Genomic DNA, 21,841 nt, shown 5'->3' on the forward strand with positions numbered 1-21,841 from the left:
AACTATAACATCCTTAATTCAAATAAAATATTTAACCCATCACTAATTTGTAAATTATCAAATTTTTCAAAATTTTCAATTAAATATTAAATTGAATAGTAAATGGTACGTTTAATAAATATACTGATCGAATAATATTAATATATTAATTAATTAATCTTTTCGTAGCATATATATATATATATATATATGTTAGAAATGACTAATGATTTTAGACTCCTAATCACCTAAGACTCCTAAATCCATTCATGCTCCTAAAATATCAAAATAAATCCGTTGGATTTTGTGGATGGGATAGAGTCCCATTTTTTCCAACAACTAATGTATGGCTCTATAAATAGGGCTTAAGTTCATTTCATTTGACACCAAAAACTCAAGAGTCTCTTCTCTTCTAGTTCATTTTTTTTCTTTCACTTTTGAGTTTTATATTTTGTTCGTTATTTCAAACTTTCTTCCAAGAGTGCGTGTGTAAGAAAGTAATAGCTGTGTTAACTTTGGGGAGCGATCGATTTATACTATCTGCACCATGATAGTACCGAAATTTCACTTTCAAGGCAGTGGTTTTCCACGGCACAGCTTCTATTTTCCAACAATATATATATTCGTACCTTTTTTCTTTTTCTTTGCGGTCGTGAAGAAGAAACGAAAATGAAATGCAAATGGAAAAGGATTAGCTATGGTTATAATTTTATTTTATTTATTTTTATATATTGAGAGAGAGAGAGAGAGAGAGAGAGGTGATGACTGGTGAGAGTCTGGCTTTAGGGGGTGAGAGCACTTGCTGCTGCCCCCTAATTTAATTTAATTTAAAGTTTGTGTTTATCAAAATATTAATGACATCTTCTCATTTTTTAATATATAAAATTTTACTCCAAATATTTTATAAAATTTTAATTTACTCTGTTTAAATTTTAATATATTTAAAATTTAATTCTTTTTAATAATTATCAACTAGTTCCTCAATTATATATACAAATTTATAGACACCACAAAAGAAATATTTATAATTATGTCAACAAGAAGGTGGCCGCAATTTATCTTCTAAATTTAGTTGGACTAAATTTCCGTACTAGAAAATTCAAATTGGATTTATTATTTTAAATCTTGTTGCATCTTCTGTTCCATTTAATATATGCACGCCACAACGTTTAAAACTTTTTCTATATGACGTAATTTTTGTACACGTAATGTGTATATGTTAAAAGATATAAAAAGGTTGATACAATAAAATATGGAATAGAAAATTCAATCAGTAAAAAACTATGCTCACATTTAAATAACCGTGCAGTCAATTCTGCCGCAGAGCACAGCCCAAAATGCATAATAATCATGAGATACATACAAGATGAACAAGAATAGTGCGAGGAAATGCAGTCACAATGTTCACAAGGACAAATCAATCTTATGAACTGATGTGGTAGTGGTTTGAGCACCTTCGCAAACATCCTCTCTCTAGAAAAAAGACTTGGGACGTATCAATTGTATCGGTGTAAGAATTTTGTGTTTACTTCTTAGCTCAAACCACAACCACATCATGAACATAGCTGGTACATTGTAAGTCCCACCAACACAAATTTGTCATGGACTACACAACATCATCTGATTCTTACAGATACTTCTCTTACACAAATTAAACTCATTCTTGCTTATAAGTATCTGGTTTATAGCGTATCTTCTTGAAATTGTAAGACAACGATGGAAACAGAAGTGGCTACAGCTAGAAGGCCTCATGTTCTTGTCGTCCCGTACCCTGCACAAGGCCACATTAATCCTGCACTAGAGTTTGCTAAGTATCTAGCCTCAAAGGGTGTTCGAATTACGTTTATCACGACTAAAGCTGTGACCAAGTCTGCGAAATCTTCGCTTTGCGGCTTACTTACCATAGTCGATGTTTCGGATGGTTCAGAAGACGTGAAGGATCCTGAGAGCATAGAAGGCTACTTCAAGCGCTTCAAGGCCGTGTTTTCAAAGAACTTGGCAAGATTCATCGATGAACAGAGGGATGCTGCTCAAGTTATTGTGTATGATTCTACCATGCCATGGGTTCTGGACATAGCCCATGAGCGAGGCTTACGTGGAGCGTCGTTTTTCACTCAGTCTTGTGCTGTCTCTGCTGTCTTCTACCATTTGAAGCAAGAGACACTAAGATTTCCTTATGAAGATTCTGTAGTATCGTTGCCTTCGCTGCCTGCTCTTGGGACGAAAGATTTGCCTTCTTTTCTTGAGTTTACGGATCCTAAGCAAACTATTCCAACAGTTATGGCTGATCAGTTCTCGAATCTTGAGAAAGTGGATTGGATCTTTCTCAACACATTCGACAAGCTGGAAAATCAGGTATAGCGGTATTACGTGTTATTATGTAGTGGGAATGAACTTGGATTGCTATATCAGTAACTCAGATGATTTTCTTGCATTAAAAGATTATTACATGATAGCTATGGAGTTAACTAATGAAACCTGCTTGATTATGTGTGTTCTCTTTATGAACAATCTGACAATATTTCAGGATGCCTGCCTGCTTTAAGCTGATTGCCCTTTACTTTCTATCCACAAAAGATGCATCTCAGTGTCACAGAAATGAATTCTCTTCTGGCATTTTTTCATATTCTGATATGTGAACATTTAAACTAAAATTTTGATCATAACACACGGAAGTCAAAAATAATTTGGATAGAAATATTGCATTGTCCATGTCAATGTTAAACTTGAGTTCAACTGATTCTAAAATAAAACACACAATTTGCAAGCTAGGAGTATAAAATACCATAGAGTAAATGGCAACTTTCCCCTTCCTGTAAGAGGCAAGAAACAAGAATTTGAAGATAACTGCCATTGTAATAATCTGAGAGTTTAGTGGGCGAGTAAACAACAGGAGGAAGACCATTACATGATCATAATGTTCGTTTTCGTATATTTTTTATCAGGTAGTCGAGTGGATGGCAAGTCGATATCCGATCAAGACAGTTGGACCGACGTTTTCGTTATTGCAGATGGACAAGAAACTTTCCAACAGCAAGAATCATACAATCAACTTGCTTGAGCCCGCCTGCACAGAATGGCTAGACTCAAGGGAAACCGGCTCTGTTGTTTACGTATCTTTTGGAAGCATAGCATCTCTGGGGAAAAAACAAATGGAGGAAGTAGCATGGGGACTAATGACGAGCAACTGCTACTTTCTGTGGGTAGTAAGACCTTTGGAAGTGGATAAGCTCCCCGATGATTTCACTTCATTGGCCTCAGAAAAAGGCCTAATTGTCGGCTGGTGCAAGCAACCGGAAGTCCTGGCTCATCGTGCCATTGCATGTTTCCTAACTCATTGTGGGTGGAATTCCACGCTTGAAGCATTGAGCTGTGGGGTGCCGCTTATAGCCATGCCTCAGTGGGTAGACCAGCAGATGAATTCCAAATTTATTGAGGACGTTTGGGGAGTTGGGGTGAGAGTTAAACGTGGTGAAGACGGGATTGTTGGTAGAGAAGAAATTGCAATGTGCATAAAAGAGGTTACTGAAGAGGATAGAGGAATGGAACTCAAGAGAAATGCATGTATGTGGAAGGATTTGGTCAATGAAGCAGTGGAAAAAGGTGGTACTTCTGCTAACAACATTGAGGATTTTGTTTCAAAACTTATGTGCATTTCTGGATAATATGGGATGAAGAAACAGGAAGAGATTTTGATCATCAGAGGGGCCGTATTTTTTCGTTCTCTCAACTATTCTTTGCTACTCTCATTTTTAGGGGGAAATAAAGGGGGTAAGATGTATGTCTGCGTAGAAAATACTTATAGTGATGGTCTTTTAAGTGTATTTTCATAATTTTGGTTCTTAAGTTTTAAGTTTTGTAGTTTATTCCATCATGCATCTCCGACAACACTACCTTGACAAGATATAAGGGATACAATCTGTAGTTTGGAAATCTTACTCGGGGAATTGCTACACGATTTTCACTAAATTTAATCAAGTACATGTTTTACTACTGCTACAAAGAGGCCCACACACCAGCCGACTTCTTGGCACAATCAGCGGCTAGAAACTATTAAGTGACTATTTTGATAAATATACAGAGTATTTAGATTCTAGCTTCGAATAGGTTGAATGTTTATGATCAAAAGGCCACTTCTATTTGCAGCAAAAAGGTTACGATTATATAAATATATATGATATCATTTTTTTCTTTTGAGAAAAAAAAAAAAGAAGGGAGGCATTGTGTTTTGAAACAAAGGAATAATTACACTCCCCTCCCTTTGGGTTTGATGTAATTACACATAGATCCCTTGTAATTTGAGAAATTATATCTAGCACCATTGATGTTTGTTTCTGTCTAACAAATAAGTCCGTTCGTTAGTCAAAATTCACTAAATTTACTGATATTAACAAAAGATTAAAAAAAAGTCTATGTTAACCCCTGATTGACTTATTACTAATTTATTGCAGGTCAAATAATTTTTTTTTATGAACAAATCACCCTCATACGTCTTCACGCATTAGTACATATGAGAGGTATATTTTCACCGTTATAACAGTAGTTTAGTACAAAAAAAATTATTTGACCTACAACAAGTCAATAATCAATTAATCGAAGTATACCAATCTTTAGTCAGCTTTTTTGTTGGTATCAATAAATTCAATAAATTTTAACTAACAGAAAGACTTATTTGTTAGACAAAACCAAATCTCAGGAGTACTAAATGTAACTTTCCAAACTACATAAGGTTATATATAATTACACCAAATTCAGGAAATGGGAGTGTAATTATCCTTGCAACAAAATTAACACCAAAAGATTTACTTCTACTTTATATATATATATATATATATAAAATATTTTTTTGTATAATACAAGCATTGGCATGTATATACACAAATTCATGCATTAATTAGCTGGGGACTTGATCGAGAACGCAATTTCCTGTTATGAAATGGTACTCCCCACGCAAACATCTTTTCAATTTTCAATACAACTTCAACCTTAGAAAAGAAAAGCAGAACATTTTAGAAATAAATTAATAGGCTGTCAAATTCAGGATACAAGAGGTAAAGAATACATTTCAATAAGATACGATTTCTATACATGTACTTGCACTCCAACTGAAAGATTCCTTTTATACAGATGCTTTGTTTTCATCTATCGAAATTTATTCTTACGCAACTCGAAATTCACACCCATCAGTGTACCACTACTGATATTTCAAGATCACTTTTCACGCCAGAACAAGGAAAGGATTTGGGTGAAGGTACGCCACTCAGCTCTTGAAAAACAAACTGACGGTTGTACCCAAGCAAGTAAAAGAACTTCAAATTGCGCCCAAATGTGGGATGCCAACCTTTCATGAACTGACTAAGCTACACCAGTACTGCTAAAGTAAGGCAATACATTATGCTATTTCTGTCCTCTACATTTTCTCAGATTCAGCTGTGCTGCGGTCTTCCACCCGACTACCCAATCTAACAATGTCTTCAACAAGTATCTTTCCGTCTGAAGTAGAGAAATAACATAACACAGTTAGAAGTACAGTAAGATAATCATGCCGTTAATATCCAATGTTTTCATAACTGAATCCAAGCAATCAGTTCCATCTGTTTAACCATAAACTGGCCATCAGTTCGGTACACTTGTGGTATAAGAAACCAGAGTCCAGAGTTAAAATTTATAACATGGATTTGGCATATTTTTGTTTAAAATAGTTTTACAAAAAGGAAAGGATCTTTTTATGGTGCCCTCCTAATTCTTGGTACATCTTTTACCCCCTGAATGCTAAGTAGTGCTAGTATTTATTTATTTATTTTGGCTTATAATTTCACATGAGTTTCTTTCCTATTCCTATGAGAACTGTTCTTTGTTGCTTTGTCGAATTTTGAGATATTAGAGAAGCAGCCGCATATATTGAATTTTGTTCGACAATAGTAAAGGCCAGCATAAACTACCTACCTGTTACCAAAGAAATGAGGGTTTCTTCTCAACCCCAACTGGACTATGGACCCAATCCTGTGAAGTGTGAAGGATGTCGCAAGAAGAGGGCTCTACTTACCAAAAATGAAGAACGGAGTTCTGCTTGAGTGAGGAAGATGCATGGATTGCATCTCACCCTCACTATTTTACATGTTAATTAATTGGGTATTTTATTAAAAAAAATTTATAACATGTTATATATAACGCTCGTGTGTGTGTGTGTGTGTATGTACAAGTCATTATATAATATATATACATTGCGATATATAATATACACACATGTAATAACATTTTCTAATACCAATTTTTTTAGAAAAAAAAATAGTCAACCACAGGTGAACGAGTGATTCAGTTGGCTTTTTTATTCAATCATCAATTCCATTTTAAAAACATTGTTTTAATTAGATAAATCTTACAAAGAATGAGAGACCCAATTAGGAAGGTATTCCAGAATTCTAGCAATATCAGTTGATTTGACTACCTTTAGATTTCACACGGAACAGTGGAACTGACAGCCACATGTAAACAATGAAGCAGAGTTAACTAACCTGCATCTTTGGAAAGATTGCTGATTAGTTCCTGCACCCCCTCTTTGCCTAAAGTGTCCTTCAAGTACATACCAGCGGCTGCCACCTCTTCAGGAGTCACTTTACCATCATAATCTCTGCATGTCATCATACACCGTAATCTAAATGACCAAGCATATAGATAATGATAAAACTTTACTCCAACCAAGAGTAAATTACATAGATCCATTCAGACAGAGACAAAACCCAAGTACAGAAATAGATAAAATAACATAAAAGTTACACTCTGGGACCAGGCAGAGCCTGTTAAAACAAGAATTTTTAAATGGAATTTTGTCCTAAAACAAGTTCTTCAATCACATAATAACGACAAAATAAAATTTCTACTGTAGTTATGCCGGAATTATGGCTCCAAAAACTAAGTAGACATCCCATCAGTCAAGTTGTATAATGCATGTACATAACACAAGCATATAAACTGATCATAATAATGAACATAATAGTAGTGCATACATTGGGAAAATCGATTTTGAGGACTCATGCAGATAGATAATGAAATTTAATATAAACTTTGTGTTAATGGTCCCCAATTCTGGAAAGAGTCCTCTATTTAAGATGGAAGCTTCTTTAGAACATAGGTACGATATTTACCACCCCAATTCGTCACTTGTCTGTACATATATTTGTTCATGCTACATGCTTACACACAGAACATGCGTGGAATGAGATTGTAACTTTTTGGTTTTGCAGTTAGTGAGGTCCGAGCCCAGCTCATGCATCTCAAACATAACCAGCTTCCTAGTCTGATCAAGTCATCTATGCTGCAGTAAGAGGATTCACAATGAAACTTCTTGGGGCTGCGTCTTCGCCCCAAGAAATTATAATAGCTAGAATTTTACATACACATATACAAACTGTGCAATTCACAAAGTCATACCAAATTATTTATCGACATGTGCCTTATGCATATGTATATATGCACAAGTAACATACTTATGTAATGCATTGACAAATAGCTGATGGTGAGAAAAGAAAAGTTTACACAATAAGCTTTCGACAAAGCCATTACACAATAACTATCATCCTACATCATGAGAATTCTTAACTTACAGGATGTTTCAAATAAGATATACTAAACTAATGTTGTTTTTCAGATAATTATAACATGCAAAACAATGAAGGATACTAACACCTAAATTAATGGGTTGCTAAAGAATGTCACAGAGTATACAAAAGGTCATTTCCCTGTATTTCACTGTAATACAAGACATCATTGTATTTGAATTATTTAGGTGTCAGCCATATGAAGTAATTTATCCCACTTTTACAATCGGATAGGTGAATATTTCAGTATCTGGTAACCAACAGAGTACAGTACGCCACTCACACCATCAAACTCCGTACGAGGATTTTAGATGAAGATGAAAAGTTAAATATTTTAGTATTTTAACAATTTTTTACCCATAAAAGCATCATTACTTCAAGCAACATAATCTTTCAGGAAAAAAAATGACATTTTAGAAAAATGAGACATAATTTGTCAACAGCCCTGAAGGAAATAGGAGCATCACATGGTGGATAGAGGAATAATATTTTATATCTACACTACTGATTAAGGGGGAGGGGGGTTAGAATAACTATTTTTGGAATGCGTTTAATGTAGTGACTAAATTAATCCTATCCAAAAAGACAAATTACAATGAAGCTCTTGTCACTTTCTTTTTTTGTTTTTACTTTTCATATTTTTCTCTAAATATATAATTTTATCTTCCTTCTGTCCAATGTTATCATTCAAACTTCTTTAAGCATGTTTTTCATATAACTAATCAAAAAATTATTTTTAATAATAAAAATCTAAAATACATAAATATTTTAAATATTATATAGAATACAATTAAGCACACATTGAGTGTGCCACCACTACTAGTAATAAATTAAGTTTTAAAGTTATTAATAGTTTAAAAAGTACTTTATATAACATATAAATATATATCACATTATCATAAGAAATAAGTATTGATAGAAGTTGTTGAGAATCATGACTTGATTCTCCAAATAACTGTAAAATCACAAGAGAATCACAATAAAATTTTAGTGATTCTTGTGATATTTATATAATTTGATTTTGGAGATATTTCCTTATTTTTATATGATATACATATGTAATCCACCTATATAAATAGGTGGAGGTTATATCATCAAACTAAGAGAGAATAACATCATTTAGCCCTTTGGGCATTTGTCTCGTGGACATAGGTCATATGATTGAACCATGTAAATGTTCGTTTTGTGTTTCTCTCTTCACTTGTCTAAAACTCTGACATGGTATTAGAGCGGGTTTCTCAAAAATTAGAAAAAAAAAAAAGAAAGAAAAAAAAAGAGAGAGCATGTTGAAACCCTAGCACGCCGCCGCTAGCATACTTGCACGCTGCCTTTTGAAACCCTAGAGCGCCGCCGCATGAAACCCTAATTTGTCTTACACCTATTTGTGTGTGTGTCTGATCGACCTTGCTTCATAGGATAAGTGCCTTTGTACTGGTGTTTTGCACCTAAAACTAGCTGTGTGACATGATGTCTCTATTTATGCTATTGTGGATGTGTATGTATGGAATGACGACACCTTGACCTCCGGTGACCTCCTCCTACGTTACACTGAAAGAAAAGTTTTGACTTCTTTGTCCAAGTTGAATATTACAATCAAGAACTCCATGTCCAACTTGAGGGGGAGTGTTGAGAATCATGAATTGATTCTCCAAATAACTGTAAAACCACAAGAGAATCACAACTAAATCTTAGTGATTCTTGTGATATCTATATGATTTGATTTTGGAGATATTTCCTTATTTTTATGTTATACACATATGTAAATTCACCTATATAAATATGTGGAGGTTATATATCGAGAATAATATGATTTAGCCCTTTGGGCATTTGTCTCGTGGACATAGGTTATATGACCGAACCACGTAAATGTTTGTCTTGTGTTTCTCTTTTCACTTAACTAAAACTCTGACAAAAGTCAATCACAAACACTTGAATTAGTGAAGCTGCTACTATACACAACTTAGTTTTTAAATTAGTTTGACAATTAAAAACATTTAAAATTAATTAACAATTAGTTTGTTAGATGTATCATAAATACTGTGAATATCACTTCGAAGAGTTAGTTGGCAAATAAAAAACCACCATGCTAGGAATTGCTTGAAACTTGAGATCTAAAAATTAAAGGAAAGGAGTATGATAATCAGAAGGTCATGGATCTACCTGTCAAGTATTCTCCATTGATCACCAATTTTCGCATCCACGTCATCAATTTCTTTCTCAAGGTTTTGAAGCATAGCATCAACCTGGATCAACTCAGCCAATTACTTATATGATCTCGAGTATGAGTGCACTTTCTGATTTTCTATTTACTTCCTATAGTTGCTCCTAATTGTGACTTTTTCTAGGTATGCAGGAGCTTAGTACTTTTTTCTCTTTTTCCTTCTCTGTGACAGTGTGCATGTGAGGACATCACCTCTTAGTAACTGCAAAGAAGACAGCATACCCTATCTATGAGAGCAGATGAAACCATGTTGTGCTTGGGAACTTCAGCACCATCCTCACTTTCATCACGGGCAGCTTTATATGCCTTCATAGCCTCCAATTCACTATCTGTTACATCCTTATCCACCATGCTATTGTAAAACTCAATCTGACAAGATTAAGGAAATTACCACGAGCAATAAACCATTATCTGTCCTAGAATATACTTAGTTGTGATGTGTACATGTACACGAAAATGTCTAATATCTAGAACCATGTGGATACGAGTTTAGTTCAAACAAAGATTTTAAGATATTATGATACAAATATAACTGAATTAGATTTTGCTCGTCCATAAAGAAAGAAGGAATTTTGAAATCACATCTATAAACAATCTGTACAAAAAGGGGAATTACATTCAAGCACAATATTTGACAGGCATATGAGAAGTTTTGCTTCAATAGATTCTAAAAAACAACACTTCAAGTAATCTATATTTAGTTAAATAAAGTCTTATCTTATCTGAACACATTCATTTATCCAAATGGAATATTTATCTCTTAGTTTCATTGGTACATTTCGAGTTGACTTAAAAATGAATCTCGGTTAAGTGTACATCCCATCATTGCTATGTTAACATTAGTTACCTCTTTGTTGACGAGCCTTAGGAATTCTTCGCGTTCCCTGCTCACTGACTGCATAATAAATCAAAATGGAAAAGAATGAATTTAAAGAAGAAACACAAATGTGGAAATATAACCTCATAAGAAACTCAAGAGCCAGAAATTTCTTAATTACAGAGGCAGAAGCTAAAACAGCCAATGCACGACTAAGTTCACAAAGCTGTTCATGTTTATCCAGAGCTCTTGCTCTAGCTTGTTGTTGTGCTTCTCCTGCAGTAGGAATGGTCATTTCTTTCAAAGCCACATCAACCTCAGCACCACCTGATTCTTTTTTCCTGGCTAGTTGGTCTTCCTCTTTTTCTTCCTCCTCCTATATTCAATTAAATGAAACAAGGATAAAAAAATCAAGCAGCAAAGAGTTCTAGACGAAAATACACTATTATTTGTCAGGAAACAAATGAAAATTTCATCAACCTTGATAAGTTCTTCCTGCATTTCAAGGAAGTCCAACTTCCTCCTCCTCTCTGACACAGAATCTTCAGATGGCAATGATGTAACGCCCACAGTGTCTACAACCTCATCTGGAAGCGAAGACAATGTAGCTCGAACTGCTTCCTCAGGCCTCAACTTTCCTGATACTGTGAAGGCTCTGCAAACAGCATTGGCAGAAATATCAGATGCTGTGTGAGAACCAAATAGTGACTAGAACTTTCAGATTTGATAGGGAAAAGTAAGTTCAGAATCAATTCAATTAACCTGGAAAGTATCAAAAGAGAAGATGGAACAGAGTGATTCAGAGATAAATCCAGCCAATCTCGCAGCTGCAACAAAAAAGATAATTAGTTATATGTAACTCAAGACATATGAAAGCTTCCACACAGCTAAAGAGAATAAGGGCCACAATGGCTCAGTTAATTGAACAGGAAATGCGAATATATCTCCTACAGCTTATGAATACGAACCTTCCACTGGCATACAAATTTCTGATGCCTAAAATTTGGTGATTATAAAAGTTTTGCAACCTTAAAAGTTTTAAGAGTATGTCTACTGCATTTTAATTTAGGATTCCAGCCCATGCTTATGCAACATTGATCAGACATCTAATGTTTTTACCAAGCAGTTCTCAATAACCAGCCACAGATTATTCATGAACACAACCAAAAAGTTAAAGAAGAATGCCAAGGAGAAACCAGTTGTGTGATTAAAATGACAGGAAAAATATGCAGCAGCAGAGACCATTGGGCCCTCTCACACAAACCCTTCAACAATGCAGTAGAGTTTCAATATTCTAAAACTGTTAAATGGAAATCTGGTGAAAGAAAGAAGACAAGTTGACTTTCAAATAAAAAACCAAGATGTTTACCACAAGGAATTATTTTATTAAAGACCATTTATGTATTATACTATGAAAATGTCTTTGTACAACAAAAGTGTTGAGGCTCGGGATGCTAAATGAAGGCATTAGATTCAGAAAGTCACAAACATCAAATTAATAGAGCTCAAATCATTAATATTTTGTTAGATGCCAAAATTAAACTCACCTGAGCTCCACACATCATCATCCATAAACAGACAAATTACAATCACATACAAAAAAGAGTTTGCATTGTTGAGAAACTCCAGTTCCAACAGAATATATTCAGTGGTACACACTTTGAGGGCATGAAGAACTGAAGTGCACAATCCAATTATGATATGAATTTGGTCGCTCCAAAGAGCTCATAAAACTATCATGCAGTAATAGCTTACATATGAAAGCAGTTTGGTTGACGCATAGAGACGAATTGTGTGCTGAAAATGACGCGGAATAAAGATTTTACATACAACCCAGAATCTTGTACTTCTCATAGATAATGCACTTTCATTTTTGTACAAACCTGTTGCCGCATTTCCTCCACTGAAAGTACTCCAAGCATACCCCTCTCTCTACAATCTTCACGAAGCTCAGCCTCTGATAGAGACTCCACGCCCTCCGCTTGAATCAATCTGTCGTCTTCCTTTATCCTGAAAAAGAGAATCCGGTTGACCCCAAATAAGTTCAAAATAACATTTAGCACAACTTACTAAAAGCTTTTCATATTTGTCTTAGACTGCTAAACAACATTTACTTGTACTAGAAATAATGGAGCAGCAAAGGAACTAGCAAAGTATGTCATTTCCCAATTCTATGACTAGCTAAAGCTTAAGCAATATTCTTATGAAACATCAATGTGTCTTTCACAGGACCAACAACATCCACTTCTCTCTCCAAAGTAACAGTTAGTGGCAGCATGTACTCAATAGCTTGCTTGCCTCTATTTCTTACTGAACACAGCATTTGTAGCTATTGGAGCTACCATCTCATAGTGCTTAGCAATCCTTTTCATACACTACTCTTATCCATAATGCAGTTGGAGTTGGTTTAGAGGTTTTTGCATAACAATTGCAGCTTCTTGGAACATCTTGTACCACCTTACAATTAACAAAGTGAAAAATATATGTACCTAAAAATTTTTCAAGCAAGATTAGCAACTAAGTCTTGTGCAACGGTATGATCATATCACATCAATAAATGGAAATTATAATAAAACCTTAAGTATGAAAAGGTGTAAATAATGGAAGTGAAGTGAAGATAAATAATGCTAATAGCAGTAAGAGCACAGCTTCAAAATCAACATGACTTTATATATTCCATCGACCCATTCCCATTTTTCCAACAGCCATGTTAAGCACTTTTACTTCTCACCCCATTTTATCTTCCCCTACTCAACCAATTCCATGTCAACTTCTGAGCAAATCAACGAATTTTTTTGTTCGCTTAATTATTTCTGGACTAGCCTCAAAATTCCCAGTGATAATAATTTTCCAGCAACCACTAATTATACCGGCTCCTGCTAAATTGGCCTAAACCAGATATACATTTGTATATGTGTGTGTGTGTGTGTGCACATTTAAGTGGCAATTGGCTGGTAAGCAATCAGATGTCTTAGTGTTTGTAAGCATTCATCTATCTCTATTTATATGGATCGGATGTATACATTGAAGGATGAGACTAAAACCAATAGTCCATCTACTTACTGGATGTTCAATCATAAAACTAATACTTTCTTTACTCAAAACATCAAATTACTTTCCCAGTTAAATTTCTGCCTATGTGTACAGGAAATATCATGGAGAAGAAATTTAGCATTAGTTTAGGGTTAACCGTCATTCCAGCTCAACAACACCTATTACAAATGATATCGGCCCCTTGAGTGGCATGTCCAGATTTTTTCAGCATAGTATCTCTAACAGAAAACATTTTTTTATGTAAAATCATGTGACCCTTCATTTTCTGAGCTGAACACATCTGCCCCAGAAGGAAGAATGTGCTCTCCTTCAAAACATTTGCCACGGAAGAGAAAGAATGAAGCTTCCACCATTCGCCACATAAGAAGAAGAAGAAGAACGAAGGGTGAAAAAGATTTAGGACCAGTGATGTGCAGAGCAAAAGCAGTCGGGGCTTCCAAACTCTTCCCCCCCACCCCAACCCCAAACAAAATTCAGTAACATGAATTAGTCATGGCGAATATATAACCAAGTTTCAGGAGTAGTGCCCAAATCTGTTGCCATCAGACCCATCTACAGCATATAAGTAGATCTCATCAATGGACAGAAAAAAGAATGAAACAAGAACATGGTTCTCTGTCAAACTCTAGTTAATAAACTTAATATTTCCAAAATGTGGGGAATTTTTCTCTGATGCATGTTTCAGTAAATATCCATCTGAAGATAAAAAAAAATATTGCATAATCACCATAGGGGTGGCAACGAGTCGAGCTCGAGCTCAAGCTGATTTTTTTTTTTAATTATTATTATTATATTGAATTATGGGAACCACCAATTTTCTACATAAACTTATAAGTAATAAAATAGATTGTATAATGCATACTATATTATTATTATTATTATTATTATTATTATTAGATTAAATAATGGGAATCACCAATTTTTTTCATAAAGTTATAAGTAATAAAATAGATTGTATAATATATACTATATTATAAATATACCAAAATATAGAAAAGTATCAATTATCTAAAATAATGCAATTAAAATACATAAAAATATTTTATAATTGAGATTAATATATGTTCACAATCTACAGTAAAATTATATATTTATAAATGTTAGTATCACACTGATGTAACTATCATCTTACATTGTTGAACAACATGGGTTAATCGGACCATCAAAATTCAGATCAGACCGTTAGATATGATCAAACTTATAAAAAAATACACTTGGTAAAGTTATAGACTTATTGGATATACGGATGTCAGGATCTCGTACTCGGAACATAAGAATAATCATTCAAGTCGGTGTATCGTAGAATCAAGCCATGTGATTTTAAATCAAACCGTCCGATATGATCTAATTGGCACGGTCTTATATATATTTAAATTTGGTGTAAATCGGGTGCCTAGATTTTAAGATATCGTAATTGTTGATTAAATTTTTTGATCTCATTATATATAATAGTATAATAATTAAAATAATTAAAATTGTTCAACCATCACTATTATAATCATTATCATTATTTTTAGACTAATTCATAGGAATCACTAAATTTTGGCATAAATTTATAAATAATGAAATAGATTGCATAATGCATAGTATGTATCCTGATATAAATATAAAACTCAAAAATACATAAAAAATCATAAGTGAATTAATTGTCTATTTAAAAAAAGTATAACGTAATACAAATATATATTAAAATATAACATAAAGTTTATATAATCATATTAAATAATAATTTTAATTACAAAAAATATTATAATTTACTAAGTTGTTGATTAAATTTATTTGTGTATATAGATTAAATGTATAAATAAAAATACCATAATTTATTATTATCCAAAATAAAATATATGATATTGATTAATAATTATAATATATGGTCAATTTTGATCATAAAAATGTTTAAATATTAATATAAAATTAAATATATATAAAAAATTCAAAATTAAAAATATATATAAAAAAATAAAAAAAATAGAAAAAGCTTGCAAGTTCATGAACAGAAACAATTGAGCTCGAGCTCCAGTCGAGCGCGAGCCGGCTCAACTCATCTGCCACCCCTAATCACCACTACCTCTCCTTGAAATATCTGCTATACATGCCATTCTTGGTGCTTTAAGAATTAAGAGTAACAAGATAAGAATGTTCTAGGCAGAAATCACTTACATACCATGCATAAATAGTCAAAATGTGAAATTTCCAACAGACTGCAAGACTCCATTACACTACACGTTGCACACATATTATAACAGGGAATGGAAAATGGCAAACCTTTGCAATCTTTTTCGTAGCATATATCGCAAATAAGCATCCGTTCCGATAGGGGTGATTCCCATATACTTGCACATATTCACTAGGCGAGGCCTGTTAGCAAGATGGTTGCAACCACCATAACATGATTGTGCATTTTAACATTAAAGGAATCAGATGCAACTAGAATCACAAATGTTCTGACCTGCTGATATTATCTAGCGTGAGTTCATCATTGAACAACTTAGCAAATCCTAAAATTTCCTCATTTGAGACACGTGCACCAGTTCTAACCTGTATCCAAGATGTCAAAACTTATACAAACTATAATTATTGAAGCATGATCTTTTATTGACAAACTGATGGTTTTGTACTGACCCTGTTCAGAAACTCGTCAAGGTCCTCAGCCGTCTTCTTAGTTTCTCCACTCCGAGAATTTTGGACTTCTTTTGCCATTTCTTTGACTGTATCCTGAAGAAACTTCGCATATTCTATCTTGGCAATCAACCTCCGTTTTAATGCTTCCTAAAATGTATTCCAGTAACACTGAGAGTCAGTTTCAAGAAATATAACAATAAAGGGAAAAAAAGTACGTATGATTCACCATGTAACTAACTGCATATGTATTCCAGTGCTTTCTTGTACAACCTAATATTTAGGAAGGTAGGGTCCTCACTGAGAAGCCAACTTGGTCACATGCTAAAGGGAATAAATGAAAAGGCTTATTTTCATGAGTGGATATACACTTAGGGTTCTCACCTAAAAATGATCACGTTAGTCACTGATGCGAAACACATAATCAATGCCACCATTAACTGAAACAACCTTTGAAGTGAGGGGAAAAATTATCTATGATTGAGAAATTATTTAGCAGGTCATTATCTTAACAGAAGAATGGCATGTATACATGCATGGACCACATAAATTTCAGTATGAGATTCCTGAGCAGTATATCTATCCAAGTTTGAATGAAAATAACAGATTGAATCAGAAAGTGATTTTGGGATTATTTAGCTACTATGTTCACAGAAGCAATAACCGTAAATGGACCCGAACAGCTAGGCAATATTCAAGTACCTAAAAGGGCTAGCTATATCAGAGCTATTATGTTGGAGTTGAGTCGTATCGCTTCCCATTTGTTATGGCTTGGCCCTTTTATGGCAGAAATCAGAAAATAAAAATCACAATTTGTTCGTTGCAGGTAAAGGCTAATAGTTTACAAAGATTTCAATGTTATTGTTGGTGGAGGAACAAGTATATTCAGCTAACTAATGAGTGAGCATGTGAAAAAATTGAAAGATCAAATTGTGGATCAGATAGTCAATATCCCTTAACTAAGGCATGGAGGAATGAGCTGAGTTTGACAACCGCATAACACGTTGCTTACTTGCTTTATTTCTAAACATGCGTGGACTGTAAATAGACAGTTGCACCTTATGAGTAAACTAGTGGCAGTTTTTTTAATGCAAATCTTCCCCTCAACCCATGGTTTCATTGTTTGCCTGAGGTAATTCACAATGTGGATTCTCATGGATACCCAGGTCCCAGATGCAGAGAAAATGGGTATATTTAGGAGCAATGCGACTTCCGAACTTACTGAATGTAGATCCTGATAAGTTTTGGACATACATGTCTACAGACTCTAGACTAAGAATGTAATGATTGATAAATTGGTCAGTGGGGAGGGAGAGAGAGAGTAGCAAAATGACTGAATTACAGGCAAAAATAATTTCAAATAATTACTAAAACTGACAGAATAAGAATGATCAATAAAAAACAAGCAATAAATCAGCTAGGATAGCAGGAGAAAAGAGAAACATTAGTTGCCAATTGATTTCGTACGGAAGGACTAAAAAATATAGGATATCATTAATGCACAAACTACTCAATGAGCTCAAATTTTTAATTTTTAAATCAATATCGAAGTTCCCAAGCAGCATGCATCCAGTAGATTACTAGGCAAATTGGCATCCTTTCTTTCACACCTATTTCCAAAGGGCATGCAAGAAGAAAAGGAAAAGGCCCCACAACTTGCAAGGAGGTTCTTTCTCCAAGTTTGTAAAAGGTCTGGAAGATGCATCTTAATTTAAGTATGAGATTCTAGATAAGACATGGGGTGGAAATATGCGAGTCTAAGACATGCACAGGAATATGAGAGTCTAAGCATGAATGTAAGGGATTGCTTGCGGGTGTGATATCTTTAGGCGCGCGCACACACACATATACATATATATACAAATCTGACTGTGTGCGCACATCTCATATAGAGAGACAAAGACAGAGCAGGCAATGAGGTTCTTATCTTGACTCAAAGGCCGGCACAACCAATTAAATTAGAGATTCAGAAAATTATCAAATATGGACCGTTATAAATATTTGGGATATAATAAGTTACTTCCAGAAGCAGGGTTAGCAAACTTCACATGGACAGTTAATAACATAGCAAGCCTTGGAAGCATTATACACAGCACATTACATTGACAAACAGAACAAAATAGAGATACTTCCCCTTAGCAGAGAATCAACTTTGGATGCATACCTCTTCTTTCATCTTGTCCTGGAAGGTTGATGGTAGCATGTTTGGGAAGAGCTTGAGGAACACAGGCAACAAGAATTCCATGAAGGGAACAATGACAAAAACAGCAAATGGAACTAGCCTAAAAACATCAGCAGTAGTTCTTGTAAGTTGTTGCCTCTCCCTTCTGGAGAGACTCTTTCCACCAGCAAGTTTCAGCAATAATCTCGAACTGATCCTCACATCCGCCCACAGAAGCTTACTACCCAACCAGTAATGCTGCAATGTGGATACAAACTCATTTTTCCAGTGCCTAAGTTTCTTGGCCCAGTCTTCCCTGGAAGTACAGAAACCAAATCATAAAAGACCTCCATTTTAAATGATTCAACAAAGAATCAGGGTTTTACACTGATAAAGAAATCCTGACCTGCTCATGGAAGCTACAGCTCTTAGAGCCGGGCCAATACCTAGAAATGTGGCCCAGAGTTTCTTCAAAATAGGCATATAAAAGCTCTGAGATTCTTGCAGCTGTTTAGCTTTTGCTTTTGCCTTTGCAGTGCTCAGACCCACAACAGCTTGATCACATTCTTCTGGGGAAGCTTCCTTTCTCTTTGCTGCAGCAATTTCCTCGTTATCATCATCACTTCCCAAATCAGGCTGCTTTGCAGTTGCTGTGGAAGCATAACGTTTAGGTTGTGACATCAACTTAACACACATCAGACTATTGAAATCAGTCCTTCTATTTCCATAACTGAATGATGTGATTCCATAAGCTTTACGCCCACAGACACCAAAGGTTGAGCAATCCAGTGGGATCTTGCACAAAGATGAAGCTTCATTATTCTCTCTCAATTGATCAAAAGTTACAGAAACGTGGTCTGTGATTGTTGTATAACCACGAGAGTCAAAGCACTGATAAGATTGCCCTTGAATCAAGGTTTGGACACTTTGAATAGAACGAACAGGGGCATTCAAGTAATCAGAAAGAATCTTTCTCCTCCTCAAAATTGCCCTAGAAGCCATCACCAAGTTTTGTCCTCTTCACAAAGAAAATAAAAGTCAAGACTTCCCGAACCCACAAATTAAGACTTGGAAAACATGAAAAATAACTAGAAAATAAATGAGTTATTCTGATCCATATGCATCTATACTACACAAATGAAGTATACATCACAGAACAAGGAAAAATATTCTTTTCTAGACAAAGTCAGTCTTATGTGTGAATATGTTGTGACCTAATACAGTAATACTGGGTGACCAAACACAAGAAAAACTATGATGTGCCCCCATTAAGCACTTGCTTGCACGCCAACCAAATACAGCAATACCAAAAGAGAATGTTGATCGAATATCAGAGAATCCATAATTAACTTCAGCATTTTGATGTATCCCTTTAAGTGCTTATACACCATTAGTAAATGTAATGTATCTTCCAAAGAGGGGTCAAATTTATTCCCTTATTCCAAATAATTAGCTATCAGATTCCCGAGCAGAGTTCTCCCTAGGGCATCACAAGCTAGCACAAACATTACGGAACTGATTACATTAACTTATTAATTTATTATCTAATTCAGAAATTTAGTAATTCAACTTATTTATACACAGTTATCACATACTCTTCTTATTTTCTTCCTGCTCTGTAGTTATCCATTTTATTCTCGCTCAGAAAACATACTTGCATGCACTCACACACACACACACTATACATTGCCATAGTTAAAATAAACGAACATAAAATTGAATTCCGTGGAAACAGTAAACATAATTGATACAGATGAAAACCCCTGAGCCATAGTATTAATTTATAGAAAACCACACATACCCCTCACTATTACAAACTATAAATTCTTGGGGGAAAAGATATATCAAACACTTGGCAGTAATAATCACTTATCTCCGCATCTAAATCGAGACATCTGAAGTAAAAGGGAAAAAAAAAAGACACTAAAACAAAAACCCATCGACCTTGTCGCACAAGAAATCCGCAATCCAAGACATTCAGCCAGTAATTACACAAAAATAGAAACGTATAGACAATATTGAAACGCAAAATGCGGTGAAAGGCAGTTAAATCAGCATTAGCGCCTGCGTGCAAGAGATGACTCACCAGTTATAGCAAATCAAAGCAGCAACAAATTGATCAGTGAACGAAAACAAGCAATTATATCTGCGTATATATCTAATATAGGCGTAGATATAGATGCATACGTATTAGGTCGTTTCTCTCTCTCTCTCTCTCTCTGTGTGTGCTTGCTGTCTTTGTGTGTGGGTTGGAGGGGTTTTGGAGGTTTAAGACAGAAAGAAAAAGAATGGGGAAGAAGAGAGGGGGATGGAGTCAGAATAGGTGTGCGTTAGAGCGAGCAGAGAGAAATGCATCAAATAGGGGTAAATTACACTTTGGTCCCTATATTTTGGGTCAAAATCGATTTTGGTCCCTAAATTTTTAAATGCTACGATTTTAGTTCTTAATATTTACAAATCGTTATGATTTTTGTCCAATTGTTAAAATTAAAGATATTAAGAAAGAGGGAACCCGATGGATCCAAATCGTAATAATTTGTAAAGATTATGAATCAAAATCATTACTCGAAAATTTTAAGGACAAAAAGCATAATAATTTATAAAGATTACATATTTTTTTTATTCTGTCTCTCGTTTAATATTTTCATGTATATTTTTGTACTTATAAGTAATAAATGCAATATATATATATATATGGAGTGAAGTTAAAATCATTACATTTTTTCTTTTTAAGTACATAATGATTATATATAAATATTAAATAAGGGGCAAAATAAAAAAATATTTATTTATTTTTTGTTAACGTCAATATTTTTCGTCCAAACCCTAATAGGGATAAGGTGTAAATAATATTATTTTAAGAGGTGTAAGTATAATTTTAAATTTTTTTTAAGAAAGTATTTCTCATTTTAAGAAGGGATCTAACTATAATTAATTATTTATTTTTGAATTTCTAATGCAAACATAATCAGAGATTAGATTGTTCTTCCATTTCATAATAATAAAAAAGGTGAACTACATTGATGCTTTAGAGATTAAGTCCAACTATATATTTTTTTTTAACTCAATTTACTAAAATACCTTTTTTAATTTATAAAATCACTCTCCTTTGTTTCGTTTATTTTGAAATTATTTTTTATTTTTCTTTTTTGTATGCTTTTCTCTCCTAAAAAATAAATAATTATTTATAAATATGTTTATTTAAATAAAAAATACTAAAAAAGTATATTAAATTTTTATTTTTTATTAATTTCAATAAAAATTAAATTAAAATCACATAAAAAAATTAATATACTAAAAATATTTTCTAAATTTAAATATTTATATGAACATAAATATTAATCGATTAACAATTATAGTTTATTAATTAATTTTAAGTATATTTAAATAAA

The 21,841-nt window shown here is 33.9% G+C and overlaps 2 protein-coding genes across 2 annotated transcripts; one reads left to right on the forward strand and one right to left on the reverse strand.

The window, feature by feature from the left end:
* On the forward strand, window positions 1,388-4,013 carry LOC105158812 (UDP-glycosyltransferase 74E2-like). The gene is made up of 2 exons (XM_011075691.2): window positions 1,388-2,334; window positions 2,925-4,013. Exons 1-2 carry the CDS (start codon window positions 1,696-1,698, stop codon window positions 3,642-3,644), a joined length of 1,359 nt encoding a protein of 452 aa, XP_011073993.1. The 5' UTR covers window positions 1,388-1,695; the 3' UTR covers window positions 3,645-4,013.
* LOC105158813 (LETM1 and EF-hand domain-containing protein 1, mitochondrial) lies at window positions 4,966-20,769 on the reverse strand. The gene is made up of 15 exons (XM_011075692.2): window positions 20,536-20,769; window positions 18,856-19,467; window positions 18,453-18,765; window positions 16,292-16,438; window positions 16,119-16,207; window positions 15,935-16,027; window positions 12,499-12,625; window positions 11,378-11,442; window positions 11,096-11,270; window positions 10,797-10,991; window positions 10,646-10,693; window positions 10,021-10,167; window positions 9,738-9,820; window positions 6,495-6,610; window positions 4,966-5,472 (listed from the first exon to the last, which is right to left on the reverse strand). Exons 2-15 carry the CDS (start codon window positions 19,449-19,451, stop codon window positions 5,390-5,392), a joined length of 2,277 nt encoding a protein of 758 aa, XP_011073994.1. The 5' UTR covers window positions 19,452-19,467; window positions 20,536-20,769; the 3' UTR covers window positions 4,966-5,389.

Source organism: Sesamum indicum, linkage group LG3 (genome assembly GCF_000512975.1).
Source record: "Sesamum indicum cultivar Zhongzhi No. 13 linkage group LG3, S_indicum_v1.0, whole genome shotgun sequence".
Taxonomy (NCBI): domain Eukaryota; kingdom Viridiplantae; phylum Streptophyta; class Magnoliopsida; order Lamiales; family Pedaliaceae; genus Sesamum; species Sesamum indicum.